Source organism: Clytia hemisphaerica, unplaced genomic scaffold (assembly GCF_902728285.1).
Source record: "Clytia hemisphaerica strain Z4C2 unplaced genomic scaffold, Clytia hemisphaerica genome assembly, whole genome shotgun sequence".
NCBI lineage: Eukaryota > Metazoa > Cnidaria > Hydrozoa > Leptothecata > Clytiidae > Clytia > Clytia hemisphaerica.
Genome location: NW_027104389.1, coordinates 758818 through 771373, shown reverse-complemented (window position 1 = coordinate 771373; position 12556 = coordinate 758818). Strand labels below are relative to the sequence as shown.

The 12556-nt window shown below is 36.5% G+C and overlaps 2 protein-coding genes across 2 annotated transcripts in view; both read left to right on the top strand.

The window, feature by feature from the left end:
* Window positions 1-12349, top strand: part of LOC136819637 (serine-rich adhesin for platelets-like) — a 28645-nt gene extending 16296 nt beyond the window's left edge. The window contains exons 17-18 of the mRNA XM_067075876.1: window positions 8578-9437; window positions 12012-12349. Coding sequence (XP_066931977.1) covers window positions 8578-9437; window positions 12012-12175 — 1024 coding nt within the window. The 3' untranslated portion in view covers window positions 12176-12349. The remainder of the gene's footprint in view (window positions 1-8577; window positions 9438-12011) is intronic.
* On the top strand, window positions 94-7329 carry LOC136819564 (uncharacterized). Its single transcript, XM_067075799.1, has 4 exons — window positions 94-1036; window positions 1581-1700; window positions 3671-3787; window positions 5445-7329. Exons 1-4 carry the CDS (start codon window positions 502-504, stop codon window positions 5786-5788), a joined length of 1116 nt encoding a protein of 371 aa, XP_066931900.1. The 5' UTR covers window positions 94-501; the 3' UTR covers window positions 5789-7329.
* Window positions 12350-12556: the final 207 nt, after the last annotated feature.

Here is a 12556-nt window from a genome sequence, read left to right as displayed (position 1 = left end):
AGATCTTCAATATCTGGGTCTCTAAATATTCACAATCCCAACCGTGACTTGCTTAGTTGCTTACATTTTCTGATGCTAAAATAGATTTTCGAATCATTTTGTCCTATTTCAGACATTTTTCAATAATTAAAATTCTCAAGCAGATGTTTACGACATTTTAAGGAATTTATGCTTAAATATTAGAATTTTGACAATACATTCGTTAACATGGATTCTAATTCAAGATTATATGTGTCGATACTCGATTCAACGAAATTTTCGAAATTCCAAACTGAATTTTAATTTGAATCAATCAATAAATATTCATCATGACATTTTTAACAAACAGAGTAACCTCTTTCCGAGTACGAAGCTGAAACTGGTTGTTTAGTGAATTAACAGCGCGGGGTCTATTTACTAAAGTTTGATTTCTCAAGAATTTTTTTGAACATTGGAATATTTGGTTTATGGTGGTGTATAATATATCCGTGATTTGGATTGTTTTCTTGTGACCACAATAAGATGAGCCCGTTCACCATTGTCTTATTTTCGTTCACTTTGGCGCTTCATCTGTTCATACTTGAAGCCACGCATTATTCAATAATCGCATTGCTTGGCCGCCCGACATCATGGGAGGCCGAATACCATTTAGAAGTGGATTACGATACATGTTGTCAGGAAATGTGTAGAGCTAACGAGTCGTGTAAATCGTACGATCAAATATGGCAGCCGAGTCGTGATATCTACGAATGCCGTTTTTACAGTAAAAATTATCAAGTCTTAAAAGCGGAAGGAGAGAAATTGAAGTTGATCCCGAGAGTGCAATATTACTCTAAGATGTATCAAGTCACAAGTTGTGAGGGCTGGTGGGAGGCCGGCGCAAGATCTGTTGGTGATTACAAAATTTCCAGTGATGGAACAACACAATTTTGTTTCGAGTTGACATCTTGTGATGATGTTGTGAAGCAAGGTTTGTTGTCACCCAAAACGACATCTGAAGACCTTGGATCGTCTCTTGGTGAAGGTGATTTTCAAATTCGACTACACGAAGCTGGAGGTTAGTTGCATTCTCCTTCATTCAGAATTTGGGCCAATAATGTGACTATATTAATGGGACTATTTTCTCGAAGATTTAAATTCTTACAAAAATGAACTGCTTTAGGCGTACAAAATTTCGCGAGGCTGAAAAATCGTGAAATTTACAACATAAACTCTAGCAAATTCAAGGAAAAAAAACATTTTTGGTGAGCATATACTTTTTTTGCGGATTAAGACACCTTTTCATCATTAGAAGTTTAACAGATTTTCTATTTTGCCAAGAATTTTTCGCGAACATAAACGTTCGCGAATGGCACTAAAAAGAATTTTTAAAGATATTGACTTTTTGCGAAAACGAGCAAAACCTTTCTTTCATTTCTTTCATTAAACCAAACGTTTCAACTTTTCCAAAAAGTTTCTGTTCGCGAAAGTTTGTACACCTAGGACGTGAAGACTTATTACTACGAAGAATATTTTTAACGAGTGTCAATAACAAAGGAGGAGAGGAAAAAGCGTTAAATAGTCTCTTAATTTATTTGTTGTACAAAGTCATTTTTTCGTAGGTCAAATATTGAATGTACGTTGCGCCAACATTCTCGGAAAAGCATGGACAATTTTTCAGAAACGAATGAACCCTCAACAGTACCCTTTCAATAAGAAGACATGGGCTCAATTTAAAACAGGTAAGGGAACGAATGAACGATTTTGTTGGGAGGTCTGTTACGAGTAGAACTTACAAAACTTAAGAACATTTAAAACATTTTTAAACTTTTTGATTGCAATTTTCCTAATCACTTTAATCTTGAACTTTGAGCCAAAATTGCTACAATGGCTCAAATATGATTGAAGTTTGCCTCTGACGTCAAAAGTGTTTTTCCTTTCATGGAAGGATTGACTAGGTCGTTTGGTTTCTTCCCTATTTTATGATCTAGCCTGTTATGGTCGTCGGAACGTCTGTTATATGAATCTAATATGCTGATACACTTACCAACCCATAGCGTTGCGGTCAGCTTTCGAGAATAGCAATGAATTTACAAGGAAAATTCTTTTGATGACGGTATCGAAAACACAAAAATCGATCTTGCCGTTTAGGGTTATTAGGTGTATCCAAACAAGATTTCCTAAGTTATTTTCTCTTTAATAGCATACCGTGGCGAATCTGAAAATAGACATCGATTTTTCTTTTTGACTGAAATCCAATCCCATCAACCTTTGCGTTAATTATGCTTGCACGCGAATAACACTCAATTACAAAGAAAAAGTAATAACTTTCACGACTTTCGAATCTTCTGAATTAAGACGAAAAGGATTGTGGGATTGATTTTCGGTCAAATGAGAGAAGTGATAATCATGACGTTTGCATAACGAAACTACTGCGTACTGTATCTCATCTATCGTACTACTTCCAAAACGTATTCAAAGTTGAAGACTCCCTAAGTTAATAAATTTTCTATAACTTGAATTCCGTGTAAATTCAATTTATTTGCGTTCAAACTGCGGTTGACGCTCTCTACTCTCGGGTACCTAATAGCCGGGGGGGTTGGAATAAGCAGGGGGGTTGGAAAAAATCTCAAAATTTAATAAGCGGGGGGGTTGGAATAAAAATGTCCTGGGTGGAAAATGTTTGAAAAGGAGGCTAATACAGCAGAATTAAGACAAAAAAGGGATCTTTCAAAAACATTTTCCCAAAAATTAATAAGCGGGGGGGTTGGAATAAGAATGTCCTGGGTGGAAAATTTTCGAAAAATTAATTAGCGGGGGGGACGGCTATTAGGTACCCGAGAGTAATTCGGTTTTCAAGAGGAATTGGATTTTCATCGAATAAAGGAGCTTATCGAATAAGGGTGCGTCGTTTATGAGAGTTTCTTGTTGACGGGGACTTTAAATTTTATCGAATAAGGGAGCATATCGAATAGTAGAGCGTCGTTTATGAGAGTTTCTTGTTGACGGGGACTTTAAATATTATCGAATAAGGGAGCATATCGAATAGTAGAGCGTCGTTTATGAGAGTTTCTTGTTGACGGGGACTTTAAATATTATCGAATAAGGGAGCCTATCGAATAGTAGAACGTCGTTTATGAGAGTTTCTTGTTGACGGGGACTTTAAAATTTATCGAATAAGGGAGCATATCGAATAGTTGAGCGTCGTTTATGAGAGTTTCTTGTTGACGGGGACTTTAAATATTATCGAATAAGGGAGCGTATCGGATTGTAGAGCGTCGTTTATGAGAGTTTCTTGTTGACGGGGACTTTAAATATTATCGAATAAGGGAGCATATCGAATAGTAGAGCGTCGTTTATGAGAGTTTCTTGTTGACGGGGACTTTAAATATTATCGAATAAGGGAGCCTATCGAATAGTAGAACGTCGTTTATGAGAGTTTCTTGTTGACGGGGACTTTAAAATTTATCGAATAAGGGAGCATATCGAATAGTTGAGCGTCGTTTATGAGAGTTTCTTGTTGACGGGGACTTTAAATATTATCGAATAAGGGAGCGTATCGGATTGTAGAGCGTCGTTTATGAGAGTTTCTTGTTGACGGGGACTTTAAATATTATCGAATAAGGGAGCATATCGAATAGTAGAACGTTGAATTAGAGAGCGTCAACTGTATAACATTATCATAAGAGAGTAATATTTTGATTGCGTTTAGGGTTTTCTGACAGTGTTGGAGATTTCTATCTCGGTAACCGATGGATGAGCAACATGTTGGGAGGAGGGAAAGTCAACAGGCTGATGGTTTTGGTTCGTAAAGGAACAGAATGGTCGGGTAGGAAGTTTTACAAGCTTTTCTATTATATACCGGGTGCACCACAAAAACGTATAAGGACATGTTTTTTTTTACTGTACCAAAATGCCGATTTTCAACCAACCCGGTTCAAATCGGCACTAACAGAGACAGCTGAACCCTTTTTTATCGTTATTCAAAAGTAAGAAAATAGATTAGTAGCTCTGTCCGATACTTTTTGTCCAATATTAATAGCTTTTATGGAACTTAAGATATCGCTTGTTGAATCTGGAGTATTTCAGGATGAAAAAAATCATAGTCTATTTCGGATTTATAAAGTCGGCTCTATATTTGGCCTTTGTCTTGTCCAATTTATATACGAAACTTATATCAGGGTGTAGCTAAAGGATTGAATTTTCACATCGACCTCTTTTTTTTGGAAAAAAACCGGAGGAAAATGGGATCAAATTGATCATTTTTGAAATCTAAGTGCTAATTCTAATCGTATATATTTTCCTGACAAGTCTATCTATCGGGGAAGTGATTTGAGATTTTTGTTTAGTTGATAAGAAAGGAACGAACTAAAGAAAACGGGAATTGTTAAAATGAGTGAAAAATGATTAAAAAAGTCCTTTGTTTGTTTTGATCATAACTCACTCCGACCTTTGAAAAAATTACTCCTCAGGCTATTTTATGATTTTAGGCTACCTCAGGAATGCATAGAAAGCTCCTCAGGACCGAATAATGAGTCATTGAGTGAGATATGATCCAAAACACTCCATGATTAATTAATCCTGAAATACTCCGAATTTTTAAATTTCAAATAGCTCATTTTAAAGCCCTTCGCAAATTTCAATACATATCAAAATTTTGGGAAAATTCATCATGCGAATGACGAAATAATTAAAATAAAGTGATTTTCACGATTTTCGAAAACCTGATTTTGGTACAGGCAAAAAAAAACATGTCCATAACGCTTATATTAAAACAATTTAACATTAGATTTTATCGATTCCTATGAGGTCGTTTATGTGCACTCTCTGAAAGAAACTTGTTTGTTCATCCAGGTTCATCGAAGCATAACACAAATTCTATAAATGACACATCAAAATGTTAGTTAAAAGTTGAGAAAGCGAAATTCAATTTTTTAAACTTTTCATGGTTAACGCTGTTGACGTTATAAACATTAAGGAATAGACTTGCCATTGTAATTTTTATAACAACAAAACATCACTCATGAAAAGGTTTTTAATTTGATTTGAAGCTTGGAAAAACTTCAGAACTAAAGACCAACCTGCAGTATTTTCATTTATTTTTCGTTTTTCGTTTTCTTTCAACCGATGTCAATTGAATATGTTTCAAAATTAACCAATGCCATATCCAACTTTTAAATAAGGGTGATTGAAATTAATCTGGTTGATTATAACAAAAACCATCCGTACGAGGAGATATGTCATTTTTTAATGATTTCTATATTTTGACTTTTGACCCCCAAAAATATTGTGTAAAGGCTTGTATATAAAAGGTCGGATAAGGTTTATAGTAATCTCTCCCTAATTCGAACCCGCTGTAATTCGAATCTTTCTATAATTCGAACTAAAACATTGGTCCCCTTAGTTGGAAAGTGGTATAAAAACGCTCTTTAATTCGAAGATCGAATTAGGGAGTGGCAACAGTATATCTTTTTCATTTCTTTCAGGTGAGAAGTATGAAAAATTCAAGACGAAAGGTGACAAATACAACTACGAAGCCGTGATCAGTGACCCTGCAAAACCGCAAGATTCCATTGCAGGGTGGCTTAGTCTCCACTTAAACGAGCAAAGAGAATTTATTACTATTGATCGTGATCCTGCAGATGTCGAATGTTCAAAGTTGGGGTTCAATGGTGAAGGGTACGCTGGATGGAGAGGGAAACACCCTGATGCGTGTCTTGGTGAATATTGGTTGTTTCCAAACGCGCGTGTTCCTCAAAGATTCTTACCGAACAGGGTTCTTGAGAAGTTTGATGCCAGTATTATGATGTTCCATCATGCAGAGGACTGATTTTAATTTCACTTTAACTTTGGTACAGTCTTGAAGTTGCTCAGGAAAAATTTCAAAGATTGGATTTCATATTTTTCTCGTTCAACTTCTCTGCAGTCTTGAAGTAGCTCAAGAAATATTTTGAGATCTAGATTTCTTTTTTTTTTCGTTCAACTTTTGTGCAGTCTTGAAGTAGCTCAAAAAGATTCCTTAATTCACGGAACCTTTACAATTTATCTGGTAATTCCGATGGTGGTTGGCGGCCGCCCACGCTTAAGCTCTAAAAGAGCGGTCCAATTTCCTATTGGAGAGAGATGATAGTTGGCCTTTCAAGTGCCGCATCCCCCGTCGGGTTCAACTACCTTTGCGCGCAAACCTAAAGTATTCCGGTTGAACCTACCAAATGCTAAAAGCGAGGACTGGGTTACCAGGGCTCCCGCTGCAAAATCCTTGACGCGGTCTTGCGAAATTCGGTAATCTAAACCTACCAGATGTTTAAAATGCCCATGAGAGCTTTAGCGTGTCGGATGAAAATTTCTTCATTTGGGTGCCAGAGAACTTTTTCATGTTTGTTTGAACGCACGAGTACATCAAAGTAATTTCCGAGTAGATTCTGATACTTTGCGCATGACACGTATTTATGCTCTAAAGGTCATTGCTCCGTAAGAGGTTGGGGCATCGCTTTTATCTTTTTCATCCATATTTGGGATGAATATTAAATGAGATTTGAAGTGCGGTGATTTGCAAAATTGAAACAATCGCACCAAAATAAAGTGCCTATTAAAAACATAATAATAAGAACGCGGTCACTTTCACTTTCATTTTAAAGCAAAACGCAACGCGTTTTTGATTGAATTTGTTGAACAAATAGGTCAGATCGTCACATTCGCCATATCCTTTTAGAGAAGAGCGTTGTATGCGCAGAATGGATGATTTTGCCTTAATGCGTTTACCAACTACCAGCAACATTTTTCCCCGACGAAAATTTTCCTCGACGAAGTTTTCCTCGATAAGGTAATTTTACTAATACAAGAAGATAAATTACTTTCATAAAGATCAGCTTTGGTTGAGGCTAAGTAATCCTTAAGAATCGATATGGGATATTGCAACGTGCTCTTATTTTTTCAGACTCTAATTCTGTACACCTTGTTATTGTCATTAGGAAAGCCAGTTAACCTTCTCCGGGCACATCGAAAATTGAAGATAGTATGTTTAAGTTTGTTTATTGTTTAAATATTACTTTTAAATATCTAAAAAAAGGAGCATTTTCCCTCCTTTTATGAAGCATTTTTAAAGTAGCGATTTTTAATATCTTAAAGTAAGAAATTTTGGTGTGAAGAAAATTTGGCGGATTTTGCCGAAATTAAGTTCCCGCCAAAATTTATATTTTCCACCATCCGCCAAATTAAGTTCCCGCCAAATTTAAGTTTTCTTATATTTTGTTCGATTTTTCACTACTAATTAGGTCAACATTTTCACACTGATTTTGAACCTTGAAACTCATAGTCCACCAAATTAAATTCCCGCCAAAAATTCTTCCTTTAATGTAGATAATGTTTAGCCATTTTAGCAGATTTTCGTAGTATGTGATTTAATATTATATTAATATTTTCATTTTTTTGTAAGGCATTGTAAATAAGGACAAGTCAATCAAGAAGAAGATGCTTTTATGAAGAAGATGTACTCTCACTATTTATTGATTTCTGGAGTTTCAAAATTTTAGGTGAAACCCTGCCTTTAAACCTTAAATAGAATTATGAAAAACATCTGAGATCGTTTTTATGCTAGTATACGGCAATTTTCGCTGAGACCTTCGGAAGTTTGTTTGCTGTTTATTGGATAGCTAGATCATTAAGAGGCTGTTCCTTTAATATTCATACAGGCGAGGGGTGGACTAACCTTTTCAAGTAAAAAAATTACTTTAAAATAAGCAAATAACCCCTGGAGAAATCAGCCCCTTTGGAAGATAAGAGAACCTTTTTATTTTAACCCCTGGAAATAGGAAATACAGGTACACTATGCTTGAAATCCTTGCAAAAAGTTGACTCAAAACAAACTTCTCAGCAAAAACCTTTCCTCAGACTGCCTAGGACTTTCTTCTTAGATTACCTTCCGCAAGATTTGTTACAAATTTATACAGCAAATTTTCTTTAAAGTCCTTACCTCTGTCTTTGATTTAAAAGCCCTTCTTCTTGCTTACTCTTCATTGTAAAAGACATTTTGTTTCCATCCCTCTCTACTTGTGATTCTCTGGTTACCTCTTCCTCCGTCTCTGTTCTACCAGAGGGTATCTCACGTTTAATGTAAGCGTAGTACACTCTGTGCGCATTCCCGTACGGAGACCTCTGCGATGAAGTATGATTTATAAATAACAACACAACTCTCGTCGTCTCCCCTATCACATCCGCACTTCGTCGCAGCGGTCGGTTTGAAAAATCTCAAATGACAACAGACCTTCTACGGCAATGAATTTTGATACTGGGTACAAACAAATAACGTAAGCGTAGTTCTACCTATACGGCAATTGATTTTGAAATTTCCGTACATATCATGTCTGGAGGACTCTGATCAATCGTATAATCACAATAAGCAATTTTCACTGAAGATTGCCAACCTGGATGGCATGAAACTTTGAGTTTGAAATTTAAATCGTTTTCTTTACTCAAACTAATATAATAAGCAATAATAATGGTTATTGCTTACTTTTAAAGCGTGTCTCCCGAACCACCATTTTAAGGATGACTAAACTTCAAATACTTTTTAGCTATTAAACAACCTACAGTGATTTCCCATTCTCTCTTTTTTCACAGTTCAAACAACGCTTTTGAGGATGCTGACAAATCATACAATCATCTGGATAACGAACAATTAGTGAAACTTCTCCGAGAAATGGATTCTTCTAATGAACAATACAAAACTGTTGAAAACCAGACTCCTCCATGTGTCAGCACATCTCAGATTCAACGTAGTGGATCCCAGGAAGCGGGAGGAGATAAGGCGATTCAACCTTCAGGAGATAATGTGGCTCAGAATTTGGGAGTTACCGCAACTCTGGATTCAGGAGATAAGGAAACATTAACTATATTATCTACTGATAGAAATGAAGTCTTACCTTGTGGAGATAACAAAATCGTAGAATCAGAAGATTCCTTGCAAACTATCGAGTCTGAAAAGGGTCAAAGTGGACGCATAGAGACTTTAAGTGAAATTGGAACTAAGAAGAATTCTGACCAAACACGTATTCAAGATATTGAAATGGACGAATCAAATCACAGTACCGATACGAACAGCCAATCAGATCGTAGTACCGTTGGTCTCAGCCAATCAGTGTGTACTGCGGATTTGAACGACCAATCAGAAGCGGATACGGAAACGGCCGACGAACAAGGCGACGAGTCATCGGCAACACTCGTTAGTAATACCGACGAATTAAAAATCAAAACCGAGAACGAAGACTCGCATCAGACTCTTGAAAATGAAATGAAAACTGAAAATAATAATAGCGACAATGAATATAGACCTTTGGCTACGTTCGGTAAATTACCACCACTCTCATTCGAGGGATTGGATCAAGCGGCGATCGTAGGCCGTTTCAAACTTTTACTTGAAGTGGAGAAAATAGAACATGAGATAGAAGAACAAGTACAACAGTTGAACCAACATCTAGACGGTAAGTGATTTGCCAGCTGTTTATTTGCATTCTCAAGTGTCCATCAGTAACCCATCAACCTAGCTTGTTTTCAATTTTTTATATTAAGGCCGGCGCAAATGAATCCAACATTCAATCCAACATTTCCAATTCATTGATAGACAAAATGTTGGACGAAAAGTCACGTGGAAAAATTCGAAAATTTGCATGAAAAGTCATTTGTGCAAAAACGTCAAACATTTTCATCCGACATGATTACGCAAATGCATCCAACATTGAAACCAACATAAAAGTGACGTCAATCTCATAAAAAATGTTGGATGAAAAGTTTGATAGCGATCAAACTTCATCCAACATGATTTCCAACAATTTTCTTAAAAAGTTGCAATTTTATGACTTGCACAAATGAACCCAACATTTGATCCAACAATAATGTTGGATCAAATGTTGGATTCATTTGCACCGGCCTTTACAGTGAACTTCTAATTTAATGGGAGCATTGAAAGTGCCAATTATTTTCCTAAATTTTGAAAATTGAAAAAATGTGAAATTTTGAACGTATGGAAAATGTCCAGACTCCAATCTTAGTATCAAAAGTGCCAACTTAATAATTTCTTTTCAATCCCATCAAAATCCTTTGATAGTTTCTGCGGAACTCGTACTGTTGAAGGCATGTAATTTACAAATGTTTATTCTACGGTTATTTTTTTAACAATTTTTGAAATTATTTTTCTCAAATATTTAAATGCTCTGGATTACATCTTCAACTCTAAATAATATGCCAGAATTGAACCCTTAGCTGAAGGATATGGCAAACAAAAGACGAATTGGTTTACACTACCCAAATTTTAAGCTCAAAAATCGAAGTTTTATGAATTTTGGAACCCTTACCGGTACTTTTTTCCTTAAATTTAGTCTCATTAGGAATAAATATTGTAGTATTTGGTACTTTTTTAATCCATAGGGGGTATTATATTTTTACGACCCTTAAAGGGATTTTGAAGGTCCAAAAAGGCACCCTTAAGACCTCAAGGGCGGTTCATACCCGTATTCTCACACCCCTGTCTCACGGCCTCGGTGGAAGTTTTTCCCTCAGTGGGGATAAAACATTTTATTGAAAGCCCAATGGGGGAGTCTGCTAAATGACGCGCCTTATGCGCCCACGCGCCCTCATATTTCTAACGCGCCTTCGCGCCTTGAAAATTTGACGCGCCCTATTATTTCGACGCGCCCTAGAATTTCGACGCGCCTTCAAAATTTGACGCGCTCTATGATTTCGACGCGCCTTCAAAATTTGACGCGCCCTATGATTTCGACGCGCCCTAGAATTTCGACGCGCCTTGAAAATTTGACGCGCCCTAAGATTTCGACACGCCCTAGGGTTTTGATGTGCCTTAAGTTTTCGACGGTTTTGACCGACGGAATAATGGGACCGGTCTAATTATACATGGTTGGTACATAAAAGAATGTCGGCGTTAGCAAAATGATCATTTCTTAAGATTAGCCTAAAGTCGACCCGTTCCATTTATCGGCTGTACACTTTATGTACGCTTTATTAGTCTATTTCATAGAATTTGTGCATGCTACACGTTATTTCTATTCAATTTACAGGGGAAATGCACAAATTTGTCCCTTCACAGAAAACCCAACTTTTTGTAATCATCTTTGACTTGGGAATTTTCGAAACGTTTTCCATTGTCGCTGTCTTTGTTAAATGTACATCTCAATTTGGAAAAGAGTGATTTGAAATAATAATTTGATTACTGCAGTGACGTAGAAAAAAATCATGTACTGAAAACACGAATTACAGTATGGCTTGGTAATAAAATACTCGGGAAAAAGGTTTGTATCCTCCATCGTATCCTCGATCGTAAGCAAGACGTTTGAATATGGAGGATAAATCAATAAAGTCGAAGTAATTCTTCTCATTACTGTCAGTTACTTAGGTAGTGTCAAATTATCAGGGCGCGTCGATTTTTTAGGGCGCGTCGATATTTTAGGGCGCGTGAAATTTTTAGGGCGCGTCAAATTATCTGGGTGCGTCAAATTTTTAGGGCGCGTCAAATTATCAGGGCGCGTCGATATTTTAAGGCGCGTCAAATTTTTAGGGCGCGTCAAATTATCAGGGCGCGTCAAATTTTAAGGGCGCGTCAAATTACCAGGGCGCGTAAGGTGCGAAGGCGCGTTAAATGAGGGCGCGTGGGCGCGTAAGGCGCGTCATTTAGCAGACTCCCCAATGGGGATAGAAATTATATTGTTTCAAGGTTAAAAATCTAGTGGGGATGACTTTGCAATTTTTACTCGTTGAATTTTGAATGGGGATAAAATGAAAGTCAATTTCCCAGTGGGGCTAAAATTCCAGGGTATTTTCCCAACGAGGACAAAATTTTTGCCAAATTTTCCAGTGGGGCTGTGTTCCCAGTGGGTCCGTGACACAGGGGTGTATTCTCCATTTGCATAAGTACCCCCCTCCCTCCCTTCGCACTCAAAGCATAAGTACCCTCCCCTCCCTTCGCACTCAAAGTACATTAACTTCGGTTCTTAAACCTGTCACCAGTACCAATCGTTTTATTTGTTCCATTTTTTATCCTTTAGTACTGGAAAGGGAATATGATCAAATCGACCGTTCAAAAGACGTTTTGCGTGACTTCAAGAAGAAGTTCAAGCTTCCGGACATGGATTCGTTATCCAAATATCTTCATAAAATCAAGTGGACAAGTATAATTAACGAAACACAACAACTCTATTTGCAAACATAAACTTTCAATTTACAATATTGGGCTGTTCCAAAAAATTTCCATACAGGAAATGGAATGGCTGGCCCATTGTGCACACCATAATGTACTTGTATAAAGTGCTGAAATATTCTATAAGACTCATTGAGTGAAAATATATAATATGTAAATACATAAAAAAAACATTTAAACTTTCAAGTATAATACCTATCCTATCCCGGCTATATTTTATTTTTTTTTATTTATTCTTTATTTTAAGTTGGGTGGTATCTAGAAAATTACAAGTAAGTTTCTAATCAAATCCAACTGTCATAAAAACATTAAAAATATATATATTGAAAAAAAAAAAGAACTGAGAAAAAAAAACTATGTACAATTTTTACAAGTGCAGATAGGTAAGACATT